The sequence below is a fragment of the Python bivittatus genome, unplaced genomic scaffold (assembly GCF_059951505.1).
Source record: "Python bivittatus isolate LINGU-HERP-01145 unplaced genomic scaffold, Pbiv_v1 ctg000850_np1212, whole genome shotgun sequence".
Classification (NCBI taxonomy): Eukaryota; Metazoa; Chordata; class Lepidosauria; order Squamata; family Pythonidae; genus Python; species Python bivittatus.
This window is the reverse complement of record NW_028277112.1, coordinates 30,740,546-30,765,380: the sequence shown is the minus strand read 5'-3', so window position 1 is coordinate 30,765,380 and position 24,835 is coordinate 30,740,546. Positions and strand designations below refer to the sequence as shown.

Here is a 24,835-nt window from a genome sequence, read left to right as displayed (position 1 = left end):
GTGCAAGAATAGAATGAGTTAGAAAATTCACATGCACGGTATCATTTGTGTATACTGTGAGAAAATATGCCGTGTGCCACATTTATGACCCTGAAATTATGAAAGGCATTCGAGGCCATGCAGACTGCTTCAGGTTCTTTTCATAAGTGCTTGTACACCAACACAGGTATGTAGGTTTAACAGTAAAAAGGCTACCTGGTTATTCACAATGTGCAGCTCTGTAGATGCATTTCAATTAGACTAACTGATCATAATAAGGTCTGACCAGCCTCTCCTGTCTCTGTTGGAAAAGAAAAAGAGGGCAGCTATGAATTTCCTGGCCACAAACATCTTTTGCCCAGTCCAGGTATTTCAGTCAGTAAACCACCTTGGGCCAGTTGCTGGGATTCTGAATATAGAGGGAAAGTGGTTGGAATTCAACTTTGTGTGCACCACTTTCCTGCACCAATAAATCTATTGACTATTGGGGCCAATAGATGCAGACATAATTGGCAGAGGGACTCAGCACTTTTATCTTCTTTCTTTGTCTAAAAGGCTCGCTTTGCATGTCTTGATGTAATGGGCCTCCTATGGGTTACAATGAAATTTGGAGAGCTTTCATCACTTCCTTCCTCTCTCAGTTCAGACTTCTTTCTCTTCTGTCGTCAACCTGTGCAGTTCAATTACTAGCCTGACTCACTCCTTCTCCATTATACAGAATTCTGTAAAAATGATGACTGAGATAGAAAAAAACTTGCAAAGAGCAGGCATTAGATTCTGTAAGAAATTCACCATACCCCCAAATCTGAGATGGCAGCCTGAACAAAGTACAGTATGTAAAGGCACTATTATTGCATTTTTGATCAAGAAAATAGCATTTTCAGAGCTGCTTTTAATGCTAGCACCAAAAACCCCAGAAGGTTTGGTAGTTTGCCAGTCAGCCAATATTCTAAAAATAAGATTGCAAAATTAGACATTTCTTATATAGGCACATTTGAATTCATGGCTGTCTGAATGCAATCTGTCTCACTACTGCATTATAATACTTTTAGCAGGGAAAAATAAGTCTGTCTTTGAAAATTTGCCAACAGTTATTCATGTTGAACTGATAATGTGTATAATAATGTCAGAAAACAAAAGTGGCTTCATAAAAAAAAATCCAAGGTGTTTATTGCATATGAGTGAGGTCTATGAATATGTTTTGTTTCAGGTATTTTATGTGTGAAGCATCAATGCACAGGCTCTATAAATGTTCTGTTACATTTGATTGAAATTTATGATAAAGATAGTGGAATTCTGTATGATTGTATTTTATTATTCTTAGACTTTAAAATCAAACTACAATATGAATAGATAAAATTAAACTACTTAAATAGAAGAACTAAACATATTTTTTTTATTTTTATATATTAAAATATAAACATAAACAGAAGAAATTAATTAAATTATTGAAAATATATAATAGCTCTTACCCATTTGGGAAAGTAATAATAGAGGACAGAGGTAGATAGAAGCTATGCAAATCAGGGTCACAGTTGGATTTCCTATTTTCTAAAACACAGAAATAAAATTAAACTAAAAATGAAAAACAGTGGGGAGAAGGCTATACCCACTGATGTGATATCATGATATAACTCCTCTGCTCTGCAGAGGTATCCACAGGAAGAGGTCAAAAAATTCTCACCATGCATGTCAAGGCTTTGACTGTGCAGGAGCAGCTGTCATCTTGACTTTTGCAACATCCCACCCCACCCAGATGCTTTGGCCTCTGGTCATTGAATTTAAAAAAACAAGCAAACCCTTCATTTACTAAAAATTGTGCACTTGAGCTTTTACAGAGTCATTATAAGAGCTAAGAAATGTCTATACTGTCCTGAGATCCTTCTAGGAAGAGTAGCATAAAACATAATAGTCTATTCATGTTAATATTTTGATGAATAGAACACAAGACATATTAAAGTTTATCTCTTTTCCTCCTAAGTCTTTATTTCCCTGATCTGTCTGTTTACTTAGATCCCATTCCAATAAACATGTTTTTATTATTCTTAATTTTATATTATATTTTAATTTTATATTATATTATACAGTGTCATTTGGGGCTATTTTCATTATTAGAAAATAACTATTTTACACTTTTAATTTTATTACTCCAATTTTCCTGTTCATTATTGATGCAAATTTAATGAAATAGAACTGGGGGTGTCCAGATATGTTAGCCACTGTATTCTGAAAATAAAGAAAAAAGCAGCTAGGATTCCTTGATTCTTAATAGCGTTTGTACAGATATAGAATCTTACTAAATGTCTGCTTGCAAATATTAATACTTTCTGACCATTTGTCATTAAAGAATGTAGTGAATATGTTTTTCTTCCCAGTTAAAAATTATGGAAAGCAAATATAGTTTGAAAATAAATGGTTTAGAAAATCTAAACACCCAGAGCACATTCCAGAAGGAGAAATTTTCCATAAATCCCCTTTGAACTAATCAAAATTGTGTTTTATTGCTCACAAATTCCTCACAGACCAAAAAAGAATCATGCTATGCTTTAGTTGTAAACTCAGCTGAAACCCAATCATACAGGAGCATAGTGTTTTCAAATTAAACTATTTTATCTTATGCCAATTTTTAAAATTATATCTGTACTTTATTATTCATGTGTTTGGCCATAAATAAAAAATATTACTGTATAAATTAAAGTAATTGTCACTATAATATTTTTTTAATATTTTCCTATAGCCCTTTTAATTACATCGAATTGCCAGATCATGGTTCTGTCCCTGATGAATCCAAGGATCAGTCACAGTGGTTTCAATGGCGATGTAATATCAAAATGCCCAAATGTTTCTTTAGCAGGTGGATTGTTAATCCCTGTGCTTGATGTATATGACTTCCTGGCACTCTAAGGCAGGGTTCCTCAACCTCAGCAACTTTAAAATGCGTGCACTTCAACTTCATGGCTGGCTGGGGTATTCTGGGAGTTGAAGTCCACCCATCTTAAAGTTGCTAAGGTTGAGGAACCCTGCTCTAAGGTAAACCAACATCATGCAAACTCCAGCATGGCAGAGAAGAGGCAAGTTATTGGCAAAGCCCTAGCTGCTTCGTTTCTTTGGAATCAAATGCCACACAGAAGCAGCAAAGTATCAAACAGAGGTTTTATTTTGCCAGATTGAGAGTTGGGATCCATGCTCACATCCCTCTATCTGCAGCATAAATGTCTCCCAGTAACTGCCCTGGTGAAGTTGACTTTATTTCACCCCCAGCCCAGAGCTGAGGCAGGTTAAAATCATCTTCAGTTGTTCCAGTTTTCAAGTTGCCTTTTCCCTCTTCACTCAGCACAATTTCTGTCACTGGCATGCCTTCTGTTATTGGTGATGAAGTCAAGAGCAGGGATTTACCCTATTATTTGTTGGTCAGTTTAAGCTGCTATGGGTTTCCCCTCTAGTTACTGGAACAAGCCACTGTCTTCCCTGAACATTTCTAAGCCAGGATCCAGTTTCTCCTAGACCCAATCTGAAATATTTTATAGCGTGCTACTCCTTTGCTGCACAGAGAGCCACTTTAAACTAAGCAAGAAAGCCAAATTGTATCAGAGTTTTGTTCCTTTTGAACAACATCCCTTTTAGCTAATTGGATCACTGTTCAGATCACTGCTGATTGTGACTCTTAATTTATGGTCCAGAAGGTAACACATCGAATTTCCACTGAGTCACAGATTCACTAGGCAGCCTTGCACAAAGTAGCCTAGAAGGTGTGAGCAAAAGGGAACCATTAAAAAGCCTGTATGATGTTGTGACCTTATGTACTTGCATGTGACATGACGACAAAAGTAGAAGAGGGTGGAACTTATATTGTAATATCACAACACGTTTCACCATTTTGGCATCACAATGGTTAAGACAAGATGCCTATGCCACAATAGGACAACTAAAGCCTTTCTGGAAAAGGAGAAACTTTTGAACCTCTGGACTAGATTACCAGGGGAGAAAGGATTAATTGATTAAGCATTATACCAATGAAGGAGAATTTTTTAAAGAAAACTTTAAAATCCCCACCTAAATATATTTTTTCACTTATCTTAAATACAAATATCAACTTCCCATACCAAAACATTGAGAAACATGTTTGTTTCATATGTTGTGCATAGATCCTTCAGAGATCATGATGCTTTTTAGAATTCCACTGTGTGACTGAATCAGCACATTTTATTTTATGCTCATCTTTAAACAGTTTTAAATTATTTGTTGTTAATTTCCTGATCAATGTCTGGGCTGTAAAATGAAGTTTTGTACTTCACAAAGTTCTTGAGATTTCACAGTAAATAAATCAAAAGGAAAAAAAACTTTTGAACAAAGACAAATGATTTGTTTTTTAAAAAATTTGAGCAATATTTGAACAATAAAATCTTACTGCATATGCATAGTGATATCAGACAAGTATGTTAGTTGTGAATATATTAACACAAGGTTGATTTGTCTTGTTTAATTTGATAATAAGGGTGCTAATAGAAAGAAATTTTCCTCCCTCTACAGTCACCTATATCCAACTTGGATGAGTCAGATGGTTGGTTTTGAAAGGATAGCTAGTAGTTACTTTAAATCTAGTTATATTTTTATGTGCAGGAAAAGGTGCTGATTGGATTTTCTATCAGTTGAAAAACAAGCTGTATAACTTTAGGTATTACTCACCTTGATTTGTTGGTAACTGTTGGTGTAAGAAAGTTGGAAAACATCATTTCCTGTTCTATTTCAGACAGCAAAATTTCTTGGCCAACATAATTGTATAGTACTTCTGAATAATATAACATGGAGCCCAACAGCTGCTAATAGAAGTTAGAACTCCCCAAAAGTAGAATAGATTTCTGTGGTGCACAAATGGAAAAAACAGAAGAAGTCCCATTGCGCAGGACTAATGTATGTTGGATGTAGCCCCATAATGTGTACTGTACTGCTAATTATAAGACTACCTCTGTCCATACTTCTTTGAAAAGGATCCTGAGTTTAAGATGGCACATTAGGCTAAAAAAAAATGTCGGCTTCATTTTATTTCCAGCAAATGTAGGTTCACCTCCCCTTTTTAAAGGCACATTAGTGTAATTGGAGAAGCATAGTCATCCTTTCAGGTAAACATGCTAACAGCTAGTGCAAAATCCGAAACTATATGAAGATATTCATGTAAGTATTTCCAGTGATGGGGATGAGTATCGTTAAACAGACATATATAGCCGTTGACTATAAATCTATATCGGTTTTCAAAAAATATTTGTCTTTATGAGAGAAAATGATTGTGAGAGATACTCAACTTCACTTCAGACTGTCCTAAGGCCAACATGGCTAGCTGATAGACATTAGGCTGTTTGAAGTTGCCTCCCATCCTAATTTCTGCTGCTTTACAATAGTCATGACTTGTCGCGAGTGGGTGGGAAAAGCTGTAAGCACCACCTGCACGTTAATTTTTTTATTTAAACCACCAAATCGATACAGACTCACAACAGTTTACAAAACAATAGACATCTTAACTCTCTTCAGCCACTGCATCTTTGGTTTACACTCATGGTTATGAACTGTTAGGTATAAGTGCACTGCAAGCTATATAAAGTTACATGGTATCTGTCCACTGTTGAACCTTAAAATCAGCTTGCACAACAGAATCTCTGAAATCAGCAGGATGAATGTACACCCCAGGCAGGTAGGAAAATACTGAAAAGCTTCTTTACCTGCTTGTATCAAGTAAGAGAACAACAGCAGAAACACAGGGACATATGGCAACTCTGTGGGTGTGGTATATGTATGCAGTATGGAAGTATAGAAGTCTTTGTCCTCGTTCATATATAAATATAGTCCCCTGGTCCCATCTAACAACTGATAGTCTTGGACAGAAAGGCAACTTCTAATTTTCATGAAAATACCACACCCACAGAGTTGACATATGTCCCTGTGTTTCTGCTGTTGTTCTCTTACTTGATACAAGCAGGTAAAGAAGCTTTTCAGTATTTTCCTACCTGCCTGGGGTGTACATTCATTCTGCTGATTTCAGAGATTCTGTTGTGCAAGCTTGACTCAATCTATATCCAAATAGGCAACTGCCACATTGACTGTTGCTTCTGCCATTAGTTTTCCCTTCCTGGCTTAAGGCATTTTTTCCATACATCATCTGAACTAGTATCCTGCATTGCACTAAGAATTCTGAATGCCTGATAAAAGAAATACTGAAATACAGCATTGTGAGTCTCCAATACATTCCAGGAGTTATCTTACTTTATATTTTAAAGCAATTCCCATGTATCTGTTAGATTTATTTATTATCCCACCTTCATTTAGTAGCATTTAGTAGAAAGGAGCCTAACGTACTCTAGAACCCTAATTAGATCACAGCAACTGCTATAATCCAAACTATACTTCAGGATTTATAATATGCAGCAGGATGAATACTTACAAATTAACCTGGTGCCTATCTGACAGTTGATTAATCCTTACCAACATGAATTTACTTTTCATTTAATGAAAATGTTTTTCTTTAGCTAATTCCTGGGTATCTTAAGTTGGCATCTCACATAGGTGCTAAAATATTTAAGACCATATTCCTGTTAGTTAAAAGACTCATCTGACAATAATTTATTTCCTTTTTTTCAGATAGTCTTTGTATCTGTATATGTTGAACGATAAAGGTGTATTAACCAGATAGAAGAAGAGATGGCTAGACATCGTTCGTATTAATTTAACTGCTTTAGTATGGAATGCAGCAAAATCATTTATTAGAGGTTATATAGATCTCTGGCTTCTATTAAATATGAATTTAACAAGTGGTACATTGCCAAACCAGAATTTTTATTACATTGTACCAGGCATAGATGCTAGGGAAGGAGAGAGAAAAATCTAGGAAGCTATTGGCTTTTAGATTTAAACAAATTCAGTAATGTAGTACTTTATCTTTACCATTGTATACTTGTGAAGTGTATATAATTCTAAACCAATTATTCAACAGTTTTAAAATTTTTACTCCAAACTCAGCAGTTCCAATTTTTCATCAATAGACCATGAGATTATTGCAGGACTATTTTTCTAACCCTGTCTTCAAGAAATTGTGAATATAATTAAATCTATTACTTTGTAGAAGTCTGCTGATCTTGGTGCTTTCCCAGGTAATCAGTGCAAAATGTTTGTCAGTTTCTTCTCTCCTATTTAATTGGAAATATATATCAAAGATTTTGCAAACTACCTCCTATTTCTCAGTTTCGATAATGCAAATGTCACAGTCCTTCCCAAGTCTTAAAGTTCCAGTTATGAAGCTATTTCTTTAATAAATGTGGATATTAAGATTTTATCATCTACCTTGGCCCATAGATTACTGTCTGTTCTTCCTAATTTAACCATTTAGGTTAGATTTCTGTGTTGTCATAAAGGTTCTGATGATATTAAATGTTTAATTAATGCAAAACACATAGGATCCAGCAGTTCTTATTTCTTTAGATGCTAATAAAGCTTTTGATGTAATTTTCTCAGTGTTTCTGAAGCAGATGCTAACTTTCCTTGAGTTTCCCCAAAATGTTATATTTTGGATTGACCTGATTTATTGAACTTGTAGTCATGCATGATTGTCAATGGTGCGTCATCTCCTTGGTTAAAATTATGCCATCAATAATGCACTCTTCATCATTTTATTTTCAGTTTAGGCTTAGGACCTCTTTTTCTATTGTTAGAAATTCAGAGAATATGTAAGAGACCACATTAGGGGAGTAAAAGTATAAGATTCTGCTGCCTGTGCATTATATGTTATTTATTCTTATTTATTTGACTGGTTATATTCTGATTTTCCCATAGGAGATCAAAGTGGCATACAGAATATGCCCTTCCCAATTTTTTTTTTTTTCTACAACATTGTGAGGCAGTTTGGGCTGAAAGAGACAGGTTCATCCAAAGTCTCCCAGTGAGCTTCCATGGATGAGGGGATGGGATTTGGAACTCCTCAGTCCTTGTCCAGCACCTTCATTTCTACACAATAATGGGTAGGTTTTACAGATTAATAAGAAACTCCCATTCCTAATCACATTTCACTTAGACATGAGTTGGGGGTTCTGCCTGGTTATCAATCTATAAATTCAAACAAATCACACTTAATGCCATTGGGAGTCATAAATCATTTTAATATTTATAGTGGCTGGGCTTTTTAAGTGTACTGTATTCTGCCTTCTTTATTTCCTTTGATTTAAGGATTCCTAGGAAGCTTTCGCAAATATGAAATCATGCCTAATTTTGATACAAATGAAACAGATGGCCTATTTGATGGTGTTTTTTTAAGTATTTGTGGTAAGGTAAATGTTACTGGAATGAATCTAGCTCCAAGATTTATTTATATCATAAGAAGCTTTCCTATGCTATTCTATTTCAAGAATGAAAAATATTAGGGCACAAACATAACCTCATGTTTTACCCATACAAAGCTCATAGAATGATATTATCTCAATTTAAAAATAGCTGATTTGGAGGTAAATTAGGCCTTTCAAAACATAATTGCTTCAACCAATTATTCTGATGAAGCTATTTTTAAAACTTCTGTAGAACTTTGTATGAGTTTTCTTGGTGATTTCTACAGTGGTTAGAGATTTTGGTGGAATAAGTTGTGATTTCCTAGACTGGTAACCTACTTTTGCAAGAAATTTAACAAAGCTTACAGAATTTATACTAAGTATTCAAGGGAACTTTGGAATAATGATCAATATTCAGAAATTGGAAAATTAATTCTCATGGTCTGAACTTGTCCTATTGCCACATTTTGGCTGAAATTCACAGGATTGTTAACATGACTGAAAAATAATCACTGAAGTTTAAAATTACATATAGTTCTACTTGGCTTCATTCCCACATTTAGATGCTCTCAAAAATCAAGCAGTGTAATATATATTTTTATTAAACTGTACTTTTGTTTTGTACAAGTTACAGAGAGAAAGAAAATTACAGAAGGAAATTTCTAATCAGATCACCCAAATTAAGACAAATCAAACTAAAACAGAATATAGAATATGAAAATACTTTTAGTATTTAAAATACTAGAGAAAATCTAAAATACTTCAGTGTTAAATTATTAAATTGTCAGAGAACTAAGCATGTAAGTTATTAAAATATAGCATACCAAAATATTGAACTTCAAAGGAACTAAAATGCTAAATAATGAGTTGCTTTCATTTATTTATTTATTGTGTATAGTATTATAGATAACGCAGACTTTAAATTACATCACTAACCATTAGCAGGTTAGATTAAAAATACTCAAAATTTCAGATAATTAACTAAGAGATATTATATGGAAAGTATACGTTTGCTGAATGCATTACTAATTCATGACTTCCTCATTAAATCCTCTTCTTCAAAATGATCATTCATGTTGTCCCACAATATCTACAACATTGTTGAGGACAGATGTCTCTTAATGGGTTCTGAATGTTTTATCAAGATAAATAAAGTCTTTCCAAGTTAGATATAAGAGGTGTTATGCCATAATGTTCTGCATTTAATGTATTGTATCCTAGATTTTTTCCCTTACGACTGTTTCTAATAATTTGGAGCACCAAAGGGCTACATTTGAAATACTCATCTCCTTCCATTTATAAGCTATAGCCATCCTTCCTGTCACCAGCATAAACTTGATCAAATCCTTATTTTTCTCCCTCCAGCAATATTAAAAAGCATTGTTCTGGTATTACAAGGATGGAGGATGAACAGATCTTATTTATTTCCCTATCAACAAATGTTCAGAACTGTAAGATCATTAGACAATCCCATCAAAAGTGCCAATCAATCACCTTTAGAAAAAGATATTGATCTTTTTGTTAAAAAGAGAACTAAGGATTTTTGTGCACAGAAGATGGCCAGAATTATTATACAACATTGGAAGGACAAATCTACTTCTGACTTACAGCAAAAGACTGTTGATATGTGTTTGCTGTCATCATTTAAATAAGCTTTAAAAACAACAACAATAACAACAAAGGGAAAAGGAAGAGGACTTTTTACGAGTTTATGAAAATTTCCAGACATAAGATAAATTTCAGGTTTTTTTCCTCACTTTCTTTTTGGAGGGAAGAAAATTTCTTAATTCTGTGTATATATGTAGGTCCTTATATACACCAGGAGGACTAACAGAAACATTAAAAAGTCAAAACAATAAAATATTATAAAAATAATTATCAATAATAAACCCGTAGACTCTGGAAACAAGTGAAGAATTCAATTTACACAGTAGAATCTGAAATATATGAAATTACAGTCCATTATTCCCAACTGTTAATAACAATAAACTTTTTTAAAAATTGGTTTAATAATCAAAAAACAGGAAATAGAAAAAAGGAATATAAAAAAGAAAAACAAATACAAGGCAAACAAAACTTATTAAAATACAAATATCAGTTCAGTTTTTAAATGCAACATTAAACTTTGGCCACACAGAATAATATTGGTCCATCTTGCCATTCCATTCTGAAAAAGTTCATAACCAGAGAGCAAAAACAATGTCCAATAAAATTATAATCTTTTTGCTGATACTTTTTGCTTATACTCAGATCACAAATGCTCTTACATACACTTTGTTTTCGATTTATCTATCCACCAAAAGTCAGTATGAATGCTTAGAAGCAATAATAATAAATAATGAAAATAAAAATAATTCTATCAAGTATATTATTATTTATCCACTAATAATAGTGCCTCATTCGTCAAGTTTTTAAAGTTGGTTGAAATTTGCAACTGACACTGCTTTATCAGAATATTAATAAGCAAATGATATTGAACAGCTATTCTAAAATCTGACACCATATTATATATTTTCTTCATTATCAAGCAATGAGTACTATATTCTGAAATATAGCAATGAGAATCATTTTACTCTACATGCAATGATCAATTTGTTCATTAAATATGGTTCTTAAGTAATCTAGCTATACTTATAAACAATTACAATTATAAGCAATAATAAATTTCCTATTTTTGTAAAAGCAAATTTTTAAAACAGATATTTAAGAAGTTATTTGAAATAAAAGTACAGTCAGTGTGGAATCTTGACTAATGGGAAATTAAAAGTCTGCACTCTGTTGTACTATACGGTACATCATAATTTTTCCCTTTAAATCATCATTCCTATTTTTAATAAATAAAATATAAATAATACTGCTTCTGCTTAATTCTTATGATGCATCAATTTAATTTTCATGAAAATCTGCTCTGTTACAATAAATATTTATTCTCAACAGTGCCATTTTAGAACTAAGTAACTATTGGCATACAGCCACAAAATAAATCATTAATTTTGCCTTTAAATCCTAGATTTCACCTGGTCAGATGAGACCTTAACTACACTGAATAACCATACTGACCTAGAAATGCACAAGGATTTTTTGTCCTACCCAAAAACTATCCGTGAACAGGAAAAAAAGAGTCCTGTTAAAGACTGTTATGTAAAACAAGACTGCATTTTGAATGCACCACTTGAAGAAAGAGTATTTGTGTTTGCAAATAAGACAGATTCTACAAGCTGTTGCTCTTGCTTTTCAGCATTCACATGCAAATAAAACAGATGCGTGTACATATGCACACATGCGCACGCACACACACATACACATTCCATTTGAGATATTTGATGTTTGAACCCAGATTTATCATACAGAAAGATGTTACTCTTACCTCACCTATTACAGATTGCACTAGACACAATATTAATGAATATATACAAATACATGGAGTGCTCTGAAAAGCTGGATATATAATCCCTTTAATCTGGGAAATGCTCTTTCCCACTGCTTTAAATCACGTAAACTGCCAAGGAGTCAGCTTGAATGCTCTCTTAATGAAAGCAAATTAACATAGGTTTTTCACAATAAAGTCTTTTTGCACTTAAGAGTCTTCAATAGACTCCCAGAAATGAAATGTTAGTATTAAAAATCTTCCAGCCTATTTGGCTGGTGGATAGATTTTTTTTCCCCCATTTATTAAACAGATACAAAGAAAATAGAGCATGGAAAGAAAGAAGACCAACCTTCACAATGTACATCACTCCAGGTCCGAGGATCTTCTCGTTTGAATGCAGCCATCCTTGGGGTACTTTGTTGGCAGTGCTGCCACGTTGATTCCAGTCCTCACCTCCCAGGTACATTTCCTCCGACCATGGTTTTTTCCCTGTATTCATCTTGCTCTTCTCCTGCTGAGAAGACAGAGTGGCAGAAGCAAGGCTACATGTGTTGTCTGAAGTCTCTGCTGCCGAGCTACTCTGCAACTTGGAGACAGCAAGCTCTTTCACTGCAGAAGAGAGGTTCTTGACACCCCAAAGGCTGCCTGTGGAGGAGAGTTTTAAGTGGGACACTTTAGGCACAAGAGTGGAAAGGGTGGTGGGTCCATCATGCTCCTTCTGAAGATTCTCAGGTGAGGCCAGATATGGCGAAGACGCTGAAGTGGTATCTGTTGATGAGACCTTGCTGTTTATGGACCAGTTGTGGACAATATCATCAACTGATGTCACCGAATCATTCCTGAAGCGGTTATACTTGGAACGTTGAAGCATGCCCTTCTATCTGAAATCTTGTGTATGTTCCGGCAAACCAGAAAACTCCTCTACTAACATAGCAGATGATTCCGAGTATCAAAGATGGTCAGTAAAAATGTGGCCATGGGGAGGAGCTTGAGTTTTTTAAAGAAAAAATGAAAGGAATTTTGTTTAAGGTTCCATGGTAAGGCTAGGCAAAGCGGTAATTTTCTGTGCAAGAGAAAGATCCCAGTCCAGCTCAGAGCTGCCAAGTCTCTCACAGCAAAAGCATGACTCACACAAATGAGAAGGACCCTTTTCAACAAAAGGCTCAGTGAATGCTGCAAAGCACTTCCTGTAAGGAAAAAAAATCCACCCACTTACAGCACACTACCTCCAATCAATTTTCACATTTCCTTTCCCTATTTGAAACAGATATATATCCTTCCTTCCTTCCTTCCTTCCTTCCTTCCTTCCTTCCTTCCTTCCTTCCTTCCTTCCGTCCGTCCTTCCTTCCTTCCTTCCTTCCTTCCTTCCTGGTAGATGCCTGCAATGGCTCAAAGCAATTGCATTAACTTTTTTCCCTATGCGAAGTACTATCCTATTCCAATGATTTGTAAAATATGTCCCAGCATACAACTATCCAAAACACAAAGCAATGCTGCAAATTCTATATAGTACTGAATCTCCCTCTCTCTCTCTCTTTCAGGAAAGCTGACTATCAACTAAAATAACCATATGTTCATCACCATAATCACCAAACTGCAGTCTTTCTTTCAAAATCATGATGTTCTGATTCTGATATTTTTAATGCCAATGGTTTTATTAAAAGTTATGCTATATGAAAAACATATGGCTTAAATAATTTGCACACACACAGACATACACACATACATGCATATTTACTTTAACCTGAAATTTCAGAAATGCTAAAGGACAATTGAAAACTATTTAAGACAAAATAGTAATGCCTCCCTTCCAAAATGAAAATAAATCCATTAATAAGCATTTTGATTCTCATCAATAATTATAAAAGATGTATAAAATTCCTCATATGAAGAGATAAGCAACACACCAACATTTAAAACATATGTAATATATTTATTGTAAACATGCAAAATGTAACATTACTATGGAAAGCTAATCTTGTTAATGATTCATTAAATTAATGTATTTATACTTTAAACTATGATTTTGAATAATTATACTGAAAAGGCAAATTTCAGAATAATCCTACTGCAACTTAAACAAAAAGCAGAAAAGAGAACTGCAGCATACAACTTAATAAATTATCCAGAGAGGATATGACAGTTTTCTCAGAGTAAAGGCTGATTACAGAAAAAGCAATCCACAATAGCATCTTTCAATGCAAGTATTTAATGAGACGAGTTGATGATACATAAATGAAGGCAGCACCTCTGATCCCAGTAGTGATGAATGAAAATGTCCCATTCATTGTAAAAAGCAAATTTCTAGTGATCTGCAGAATAGCCTTTCATCACACTGCAAACCTGCTACAGCTTCCACACTGCATTCATTTTTTCCCTTCCTCCTGCTACCCTAGCAACAGCAAATATACATGGTATAGATCATTTCTGATCTTGTGTTCTGCAATAAGCCGCAATCTCTGTCATTCGGAAATTATTTCCTTCATGAAAAGTAGATTTTTTAAAAACCTGGAAAATATGAATGGATTTCTATATATGTGAATGAAAGAGCTGGCTAGCATACCAGCATTTCTGTGAATGAAGCAGGGCCTGGCAGGCTCTACCAGGCTGCAATTCCTTAGATGCTAACTATATGAACCAATAAGATGCAGCCAGGATGACTCATTCAACAAAGGCTTGCTAAATAGTGGAAGATTCCATTTCACACACAGGTAAGATATTTCTATATGTATACAATCCACTGCTAGGAATCAATACATATCTCCAAATAAATAATGAATACTGCAATATTTCTTTTCGTGTGTGTGTGTGTGTGTGTGTGTGTGTGTGTTCCTCAAAACTCATTTAGTTGGTTTATGTTTACTGAACACTAAAAGAAATCCATACATATCTTGATGCTTATGAATTCACATTGCAAGGTACACTGGATGTGGGGCATGATCCAAGCCTTGCATAGAGCCCCTTACCTGGGCAGAAAGATTATTGGGTCTTTGAAGTTATGGTAAAGGTGAGTAAAAAGGGGATGTGGAAATGTATACAATTATGCATGAGGTGGAGAAGTAAATAGCTTTTCTCCTTAATACTAAAACCCAGATCAATCAGCACAGATTATACTTCACGCAATGCATAGACATTTCATGATACTGCATTCAGTGTCACAAAATGGTGACAGCAAATAACCTTAAGTGGCTTTAAAAAGGAATTAGACAAATTAATGAGGGTTAGGGGTAAAATAGCTATTAATCAAGATGGCCATAACCTACCGGTAGCTTGAAAAGCACCATCTCTCCCAATACTGATTGCAGTGAAAGATCTGTGCCCTTCATGGCCTTCCTATAAATGTTCCAAGAATAATCTGGTCATAAAAAAATAGGAGGCTGAAGTGGAAGCACCTACGAGCTGATTGGAAAGGACTGTTTATATCTTCTTAATGCACTGCATGTGCGCTTGGCATGCCATGACACTTCAACATATGTGCTACTTCTATGGGCCCAGGCAGATTCACCTAGCAGTTTTGTTTCTGCTATATTGAAGCAGCAAAGAACAGTTACTTGAGGCAGTATGGAACTTCTCCTGGCACCGTAGTTCAGACTGGCATGGACATTTATATAATTATATTAAGGACAATGACTATTATTTGGTATTTTCAAATCAATATGCTAAGAGATATAAACATTTATCACAACTTGGAGGATACTATCAAACAGCAGTTCACTAGACTTGAGGCTCTACTTGTTCTCAGAATTTAGAGTACTAGGTGGTATTGCTTTCCATGGTGGGGAGGATAATGCTACATTTTTCTCAATAGCTGTCTGACTGAATTTTGGAGAAACATTTTTTTTTTAATCTTTGGGTTTTTCAAAGATTCATTTGAATCTTTTCATTTAACTTGGTATAACTCTGGCTGGGAATTTACTCTTACAGTTTTTGAGAACTTGTTTTTATTCCAGACTAACATTAAAGATGCCTTCCTAAAATCCTTGTTTTTGCTTTCTTGGTTTGCCAGATGCATGGGGCTTGACAAATGTGACACTATATGAAGTACGAAAAAGGAATTTTGATGTAATTATGAAGTAAAAGAGGCTGTGGAAAATGCACGTCAGAGAATGATTGCTGCAAAAATTGAGGATAAAAGAAAGCTATTGTATAATGTGTATATAGAGAAAAAAAAGTTGCAAAGAATGTAGTCAAAGGGATTGAGGAATAGATAAAATTAAAAGAGGGAGAGAAAGCACAGAGCAATGTTGACAGAAATATAAAATAAAAATGATGGAATTATCTGGGATGGAATGGAAGTGAAGGAATACAGGAGGAGTATATTAGAGATTTGTATGGGGAATGCTATAAATGTAAATGCTATACATGTAATGCTATGCTTTATAAATGCTATAAAGGAAAAATGATGAAAAGGAAATCATACATGATGTGAGAATATTAAAAATGGCTAAGGCTGCATGAATGGATGGTATAACAGGAGAACTGTTAAAATATGAATGTGGTTTGCCTATGGAACAGCTGAATGCTTGTGGTAATGTTACTGAGGTGCCATTGTCAGGGACATGAATCTGTGTGTCCTTTTGTACGCAGACAATGCTGTATTGCTGGCTAAGAAGTGAAATGATTTTCAGTGCATGTCAGATAAAGTGAATGCTGCAATAAGAGTATGGATCTGAAAACTAATGTATCAAAAACCAAAGTACTTGACAGGGAAAATGGAGTGAACAATTGCGAGTTACACATAAATGGATAAAAACTAGAATATACCTTGGGAGAATGTTTACTAAAAATAGGGAAATGGATGTCAAACTTTTTAGACATACAAATACTAATAGAAAAGTGGTGGGTGGTATGTGGTGTGTCATGCGGTATGGATATTTCACAAAGTGAACAGGGCTTCATATAAGAAATTACTTCTTCGCACCTTGTTATATAGAAGTGAGAACTGGGTATGTCAGAAGATGATGAATCAGAAGAGATCAGATAAAAAATAAGTGGGTGCTGAATGAATATGGATTGCATGTAAAAAGTGAGCAGTATGAAAGAACCAGGTTAGGGTGGCTTATTCGTATAGAGAGAATGAATGAGGACTGAATCACAAAACTAATATGTGAAGGAAAAGTAAATGGGTTGAGAGGAAGCGGAAGACAAGAAAGCCTTAGTGAGATGAAGTTGATGAGCTCTTTAAAAACCAAGAGGTGAAAAGTTTGAAGAGCAAAAGGCAATGTATGAAGCAATGGATATGGTGGAAGTAAGTATGTTTTCCAAGAATAAAAAGCTCTGGAGAGGTATAATGAAATGTTTGGTATAAACAACATTTAGCTGTATTTCCTTCTCTTTTTCTGATCCCATGCGTTAATTTATTTGGTCTAGCATTTCCTGTTCCTTTTCTCTGTTTTTCATAATGCTTACCCTGGAAGGATAAAGGATAAAGCTGACAGGTTTGTATGTATGTGTGCGTACGTATGTACAGGGAAAAGAAATTCCCACAGTTCCACTTCTAAGATCCCTTTTCTTCACAATAGGTGATTCTCTCAGTTCTCTTTACTGGATCTCATGCTAAAATTCCTACTCTCCCACGCTTTCATATCTTCAGTGTGTACATGCTCTCTCTCTTTGAATCTGTTCAGTCAACATCTCTCAGAGTATCAGATGAAGTTTCTGCTTTAACACACCCAGTGCCTTATTCATAAGGCCTTTTAAAGATGCTGAAGGGCCTGAGGCTCCATTCATGTTTTTTTCCCACTGCTTCCTCCACCAGTGAATTTTTCCCCACTGTTTTTTCTTCTTTTCAACCGAAAACCCAGGGCCTGGGAGTGTTTGGGGGAACCTAAAATGTTGTATGTTAGGTGACTGTTCTGCTGCTTTGACCAAAAATATTGATCCATGCAATCATTTAAAATCCTGGATTACATGATGAATGCCCCCCCCCCTCCAGTAAGGGTCCAGAGCAACTGTTTTCCCTTTTAAAAAGCTCTGATTAATCATATTTTAGAGGTTAGGGGGTCTACATGATACTATTTTACAATTGCAATCTTCCCAAGTACTCATTTCTACCACTTCCATCATACTTTTCCTTACCAGAGTAAGGGTAAACTTGGAAATGTTATAGATAAGGGAAAGAAAATGCCTGGCTGGAGCACAACAGGAAGGGCTGTCTATGGGGGAGGTTTCCTTGCCATTTTTTTCCTTTCCTCCTGTCTGACCATACGTATGCTCCTTAGCTAACAAAATAAAAATATTGGAGAGTGGTTTTGTTTTTGTTCTTCCTGTTTTGTACTATGAGTTTGGTAGCAAGGAGGGAGCACTGGCTTTCTGTAAAAACAGAGTTTGAGCCAGTGGGCACTCCCCCCCTCCACATGCATGATTTAAAAGAAGAAAAAGGACCAACAGAGAATTCCCCCCCCCCCAATTATTTAGAGGGAAAGTATCAGTGAGAGAATTCCTGGAGCAATACATCCCCAAAGCTTGTATGGTAGGTAGACTTTATTTTGATTGGGACAGCACATAGTTACCTGTGGAAAAGAAATAAAAATAGAGAAAGGTAAATGTTATTAATATAAGCAAGGTGATTTTTCTATGGTACTGCGAAGCTGCCTAGAAGTTATTATTAAGTAGACTGTAAAATTGACTAGAGAACCATCATTTCCAAGGAATGGAACAAGGCAAATTCTAATGCAGTTTGTATTTGTATTTGTCCATAAATACAACTACAATTGCAATCCTCTGGCTCTGTTCTGCAGGCACTTTTTGAAAATTAAACATACGTTCCAAATAGTAAACCTACTATTAGTGCAAATTATCATTTAAATTAAAAAAAGTCCTTCTGTACATTTGTATTAGGAACACACAAAGGAAAACTTAAAGCTAGCAAATTTAAGAGCTTCAAAACTTCGAAGTGAGGAACAGAGAAAAAGAATGAACTGAACATTGGTGTGGTAAAAAAAAAAAAGGAAAAGATCCACACTGCCATCTCCATGATGTCCAGCTCACGGTTGATAGAATAGTGTGAGGTATGCCTACCAAAAGAGAAGCAGAGGTCTGAAAATGTGGGTGGTCACACTGCATTTGCACAGGCTCTGTCTTGATCTCCTCTGCTGCCCTTAAGGGCGGTGGTACAGTAGATGTTTCTCCATCACTGAAATCAATGTAAGTGAGCTGGCAATGCAATCAGCTTCGCAACAGTCTTGGGAAGTCCTCTCGGCAGCTGTGAGGATCAGACAGCAACTGACTCTGTTCAAGTGGTGCCTATTGAATTCTGTAGTACAGAGGGCATGGAGGTCAGCAGGGATACAACTAGGAGAGGAGAAATTAGTTGATACTTAGGCCAACAAGGCAACAATTTCATGCAATTTACTTTCTCCTACTTAAAAGAACAAGCTAACGTTCACTCACAGATGGGGAAATAAAGCAGGGTGTTTGAAAATCCCATGGGGGAGGGCAAATCAAACTGGGAACTCTATTTGGGGGTACACTGTGCCTCTGTAGCATAATAATGAGCAGCCCTTCATTTCTTTTAAGCCAATAAGGGAGGAAAATGGAAACATCTGACAGGCAGCGTGGTTTGAAACAGCATCCTTTATAGGGCCTTGAAAGAAAAAACTAGCTTTGCCAACAGTTCAGATACACGCCCCTTTTTCTTGGTGATCCTTATTATAACACTTCATCAAACAGGCAGAAATTTAGCAGGTGACATTTCCCCTAATTTTTTTTGGGGGGGGGCAGTAAGCATAAAGTTCCACTGAGCCCAAGAATGTTGGCAGAATTATTTATTTTATTTTTATTTAAAGTAAGCATAGGCCCACCAGCATAAAAACACTGGCAAACTCCACTTCTAAAATGTGCGCTACCTCATGGGATTGTTGTGGGCACAACACAAATTATAAAGCACCTTGCAAATTTAAAATAGGGTTTTTAAAAAAAAAAAAAGTAGGAAAGATGAGATGTACTGACTGCAGAGCCTTTTCTTTAAGCAACACATGATAACCATAGAAATGCCAGTGTGTAAATGTAACTCGGCACTAAAGGCAACTACTGAACATTTCAAAAATTGATTTCTTTGTCTGTATGCTTTAATGAGAGCTAGAAAATTCATTTGCGAGTATTTAGCACAGGAAATAGATGGATGGATGGATGGATGGATGGATGGATGGATGGATGGATGGATGGATGGATGATCAGACACACCTCTGGAAATTCTGTCAGATGCTAGATAATTATCAGTGACTTCTAAGTTTTAAAGCAGTGGATTCGCCTTGAGATGGGTCTAGATTTAGAACATGCAGTCAGAGCAGCAGAAGGCCAATGCAAAATCCTTACACAGAGGTTTGAGTGGATCAGTGTGGTTGGAGAAGAAAAGTTATCTCCAAGAGTCACCTGGAAAAAAAAATTTGTGAATGGCAATCCACTCATGAATGCCTTCTATGAATCTCTCCTCTTCCCTGCACTGTTAGGATTTCCCAGACCTCAGTGCTGAATTTTTTGTCAGCTGGGGAGACCATCATGGGGTAGAGAAGGTAAAAGGCACCTCCAACTACATCCAAACTATTGTTTTAAAAAAATCAAGCAAACCCAGGCCTTTACTTACATCAATATGACTATTCCTACATCTAGTATGCTTTCTCTAAAACACATGCCCTGCCCTGTGAATTTCCAAATTACAGCCTCCATCTTCCTCAGAAGGAATAGCTGCTCCTCTAAGGTTATTCCAATGACAAGCATTCTGGTTAATACAAATCCAAGAGCAGGCCCTCTGATTTCCCCACACTAGGCATTCACATCTCTTCTTACTGCATGAAAAGATAGAAAACTGTTGCTGACCATCCACATAAAAAAGAATAACCAGACAATAAAAATACATTTTGGGGGGTTTGTCCTGATTTGCAAATCCAGACTTCAGTATTTCAATTTTTAATTCTTGCTCCTCCCCATTTATATTCACTGTTTCCATGGCAGTCTTGTTGCTAAGGGTAGACCCAATAAATACATTATAGTTTTATCTTCATGTGGAAGTTATTCTTGAAGAAGCAGGACGTCATAGCAATTACATCAAAGCGGCAAACGGCATTGCAAGATTTTCAAACCTGGTAGCATAAGTTCCTGTCATGACTGCACAGTGTAACCTGTGTGTGTGTATACCAAGGTTAATATTTCAGGATATTAACTTAATCACTGACAATGTACACACATTGTCATTATTGCCAGTCAGGCAGGAACATACAAACAAGATGCACAAGTGAATTATGTTTCTCCATTCCATTTCTTGTCATTAGTCCACAACTGAAAAAAAACTCACCCAGTAGACTATCAACTTCCATGGCTTTTCCGCGTGGAAGATGCTGGAGCAAATCAGGCTTTGATTGAAGAACGATCTGTATTCTGCAGAGAATTTAATTGGTCTCTGCTTCTCAGCCTGATTTGTGGATTTGCCAAACAATTTTGTATGGAGACAGAAATGCTCCTAGAAAAGAACCAAAATGCTTGTATACAAGTTTTATATATAAAAAATCTTTCATACGAATGTGTGTTTTATATCTATCTATCTATCTATCTATCTATCTATCTATCTATCTATCTATCTATCTATCTGGCATGGGGCATCTACCCTTCCTCCATACGGTGCCCTTTTGAGGAACATTATCACATTATATAGTTTCCCTCCCAAAAGTGCTGTCTACCCAATTTCAGCCCACAAAGCATTTGCTGTGCTTTCTAGAACCTTCAAATTGCTAGAAAAAAGTATTGTTCGAAGTTTAATACATTTGAATAGCAACATGGGCATTCCAGGAGAGGAGAAGGGGAGATGATATCACAAATGTCATGATGTCACACAATGGACAGAAATTACATAATTTGTCTCATTTTACAATGATATCGATCAATGGCAATATATGATCATCTAATAAAGATACGACATGTACTTCTTCAATTTTACAATTTAAAATAATTGTAGACATGGGGGTTAAATCTGCATATGCTCACTTGAATTCTGTCCACAGATATTAGTCACATGTGAAGTCAGCACAGACTGAATTGAATTAATCCAGTCCTATTAGAATATGTAATCACTGCTGTATTTATCTATCTATCTATCTATCTATCTATCTATCTATCTATCTATCTATCTATCTATCTAATTAAATTTGTCCCTGCCCATCTCCCCCCAATGGGGGACTCTGGGCAGCTCACAACTCATTAAAAACAATAAATAAATATACAATTAAAAGCCTATATACTGTCAGGCCTAGCCCAAGGTACCCCAGGAGACATGCAGATTCAGTTCAGCAATGTTTATTAGCTACGACCTCTAGCAAGAATCTTCCCAGACTGAAACTTAGTTCCCAGAGTCAGCCAGTGAAAACAGAGTGAATTCCTCAGGGAGGTGCCAGCCTCATCCTCTTATCTCTTCCTCACCCCTCAGGAGACGAAAAAGGGTGTTTCCCTGAGTATGGCCTTCATAATTCCATTCCATCACATATACCCAGTTACAAAAGATGAAGGAAAAAGTCCAGGAGGCCAATGGTTCAGGGCAGCAATGCCAGGCCTCTAAGGGGCTAGCCAACCCCACACTTGATGCCTTCCCTCCCTGCCCCAGGCCAGATGGCAGAGCCAGGTCTTCAAATCCATCCGAAAGGCCAGGAGTGAGGAGGCCAATCTCATCTCCAGGGGCAAGATATTCCAAAGGGCAGGGGCTATAGCAGAGAAGGCCCACCTTCTGGGCCCCACTAGTCGGAGCTCTTTTACCAAGGGGGTCCAGAGCATGTCCTCTCTGTGTGATCGGGTGGGATGGGTTGAAGTTTTGGGGCAGAGGCGGTCCCTCAGGTAACCTGGTCCCATGCCATGTAGGGCTTTAAAGGTGATAACCAACACCTTGAATTGGACCCGGAAGCAAACCGGTATCCAATGCAGCTCATGGAGCAATGGTGTTATGTGGGTCCTTCTTCAGGCCCCAAAAATAGCTCATGCGGCTGCATTCTGGACCAGCTGAAGCTTCCAGATAGTCTTCAAGGGTAGCCCCATGTACAGTGCATTGCAGTAGTCTATCTGAGAGATAACAAGGGCAAGAGTGACCATTTGAAGGGCATACCGATCCAGGAAAGGGCGAAACTGGTGCACAACCCGAAGTTGTGCAAAGGCCCTCCTGGTCACCGCTGCCACCTGCTCTTTGAGCAGGAGCCATGAGTCCAGGAGGACCCCCAGATTATGCACTGGGTCTGTTTGGGGCAGTGCTATCCCATCCAGCACCAAAGATGACAAAGTCCTGGATACAGAGAAGCCATTAACCCACAGCCACTCCGTCTTACCAGGGTTCAGCTGAAGCTTGTTGTTCCCCATCCAGACCCTTACAGCCTCCAGGCACTGCGAGAGGGCAGTCACAGCATCACTTACCTCACCTGGGATGGAGATGTATAATTGAGTATCATCAGCATACTGATACCTCATTCCATGATGGTGGATGATCTCACCCAGCGGTTTCATGTAGATGTTGAAAAGGAGTGGAGAGAGAACCGAACCCTGCGGCACCCCACAAAGGAGGGGCCGAGGATGGGACCTCTCACTCCCTATCACCACTGATTGGGATCGGCCCAGAAGAAAGGAGGTGAACCTGCACAAGACCGTGCTGCCCACCCCCAATTCCCTGAGTCGTCCCAACAGGATACCGTGGTCGACAGTATTGAAAGCCGCTGAGAGATCAAGGAGAGCAAGGATGGTCACACTTCCACCGTCCCGCTCCCGCCAGAGATCATCCATAAGTGCGACCAATGCCGTTTCTGTTCCATAACTAGGCCTGAAACCTGACTGAAAAGGGTCCAGATAATCCGTTTCCTCCAGAACCCTTTGCAGCTGTGATGTCACCACTTTCTCAAACACCTTCCCCAAAAAGGGGAGGTGGGAGACTGGACGGAAATTGTCCAGTACGGAAGGATACAGGGAGGATTTCTTGAGGAGGGGGTGCTCCAATGCCTCTTTAAAGGCAGCTGGAAACACTCCCTCCCACAAGGATGTATTAACTATCGCCTGGATCCAACCACATGTCACCTCCCGAGCTGCTTTCACCAGCCAGGAGGGGCATGGGTCCAGATGACAAGTGGTGGCCTTCATAGTCTGGAGGATCCTGTCTGCTTCCTCAGGAACAGGATCAAACTGTTCCCAGATAACTGGGCAATAACAATCCCCTGGTATCTCCCAAGACCCTGTGCCACGCTCGGAGTCTAACTTGGAATGAATCCGAGTGATTTTATCCTGCAGATGCTCTGAAAATTCCTCCATGCGGCCCTGCAAATGAATCCCCAGATCCTCCCTACCAAGGAGGGATCTAGTGATCCCAAACAGGGCCGCCGGGTAGCACTCTGCGGATGCAATAAGGGAGGAGAAGTATTGATGCTTCACCGCTCTTATTGCCACAATGTAGGCCTTGATAGCAGCTCTAACCTGTGTTTGGTCAGATTTGGTCTTTGTCTTCCTCCAGCAGCACTCTAGACATCTCTTAACCCTCTTCAGCACCCTCAACTCCTCCGTAAACCATGGGGAGTATTGGGCCAATGTGGCAAGAGAGGTCATATCAGGTAACCTTTTCAGCTTTCCAGGCCATTGGCGATCACCTGCATAACTTTTCAGAAGCTTTTTAGAATTTCCCAAAACCACTGATACTTTTTTTTCCTCACTTGATTATTGGCAATAGTATATTCATTAATAGCTTAAGAAAGCAAAATGATCTAGTATATTGAACCAAATATGTATATGATCCATTTCTGCCAAGATTCTCAGTGCAGTTTTGAATTTTAAACAACACCACAAGTTCAGGAATGATAAATCTAGCAATGACTACTAGTCATGACATCTATTTGGGATTTTCAAATCAAAGGCAATTTTCCACTGAATGCCATTTGGGAATTGTTAGCATCATCATGCCCTGGTTGAAGGTACTCCAGTAGAATTTGGTTGAACTGTTTAAGGAAAAGTATTATCCAATTAGATGAATTTTTGGTCTTATCCAGCAAGATCAGAAAAGCTAACAAAATGAAGAAATCGTACCTGAGGTTCCTCCTAATAAAGAAATATATGAAAAACAACCAAATTTAAACACGGTCTGCCATATTTTTGTCGTTGTTGTTGTTATGTTTGAAGTCTGCAGTTTCTGCCTAACAACGTGTTCTGGGGTCCTCCTGCCTTATTCCTCATTCAC

General features: G+C 37.1%; 1 protein-coding gene and 1 long non-coding RNA gene across 2 annotated transcripts in view; both read right to left on the bottom strand.

Moving 5' to 3' along the window:
• The window catches only part of SHC3 (SHC adaptor protein 3), a 43,160-nt gene extending 30,383 nt beyond the window's left edge, over positions 1 to 12,777 (bottom strand). Inside the window, exon 1 of the mRNA XM_025172331.2 lies at positions 12,002 to 12,777. Within this exon, the coding sequence (XP_025028099.1) occupies positions 12,002 to 12,523 (522 nt within the window). The 5' untranslated portion in view covers positions 12,524 to 12,777. The remainder of the gene's footprint in view (positions 1 to 12,001) is intronic.
• A 148-nt stretch (positions 12,778 to 12,925) lies between these two features.
• Positions 12,926 to 23,379, bottom strand: LOC148213800 (uncharacterized). Its single transcript, XR_015793736.1, has 4 exons — positions 22,953 to 23,379; positions 20,945 to 21,109; positions 18,673 to 18,945; positions 12,926 to 18,164 (listed from the first exon to the last, which is right to left on the bottom strand). It is a non-coding gene; the product is annotated as an uncharacterized LOC148213800 (long non-coding RNA).
• Between the last annotated feature and the right edge of the window lie 1,456 nt (positions 23,380 to 24,835).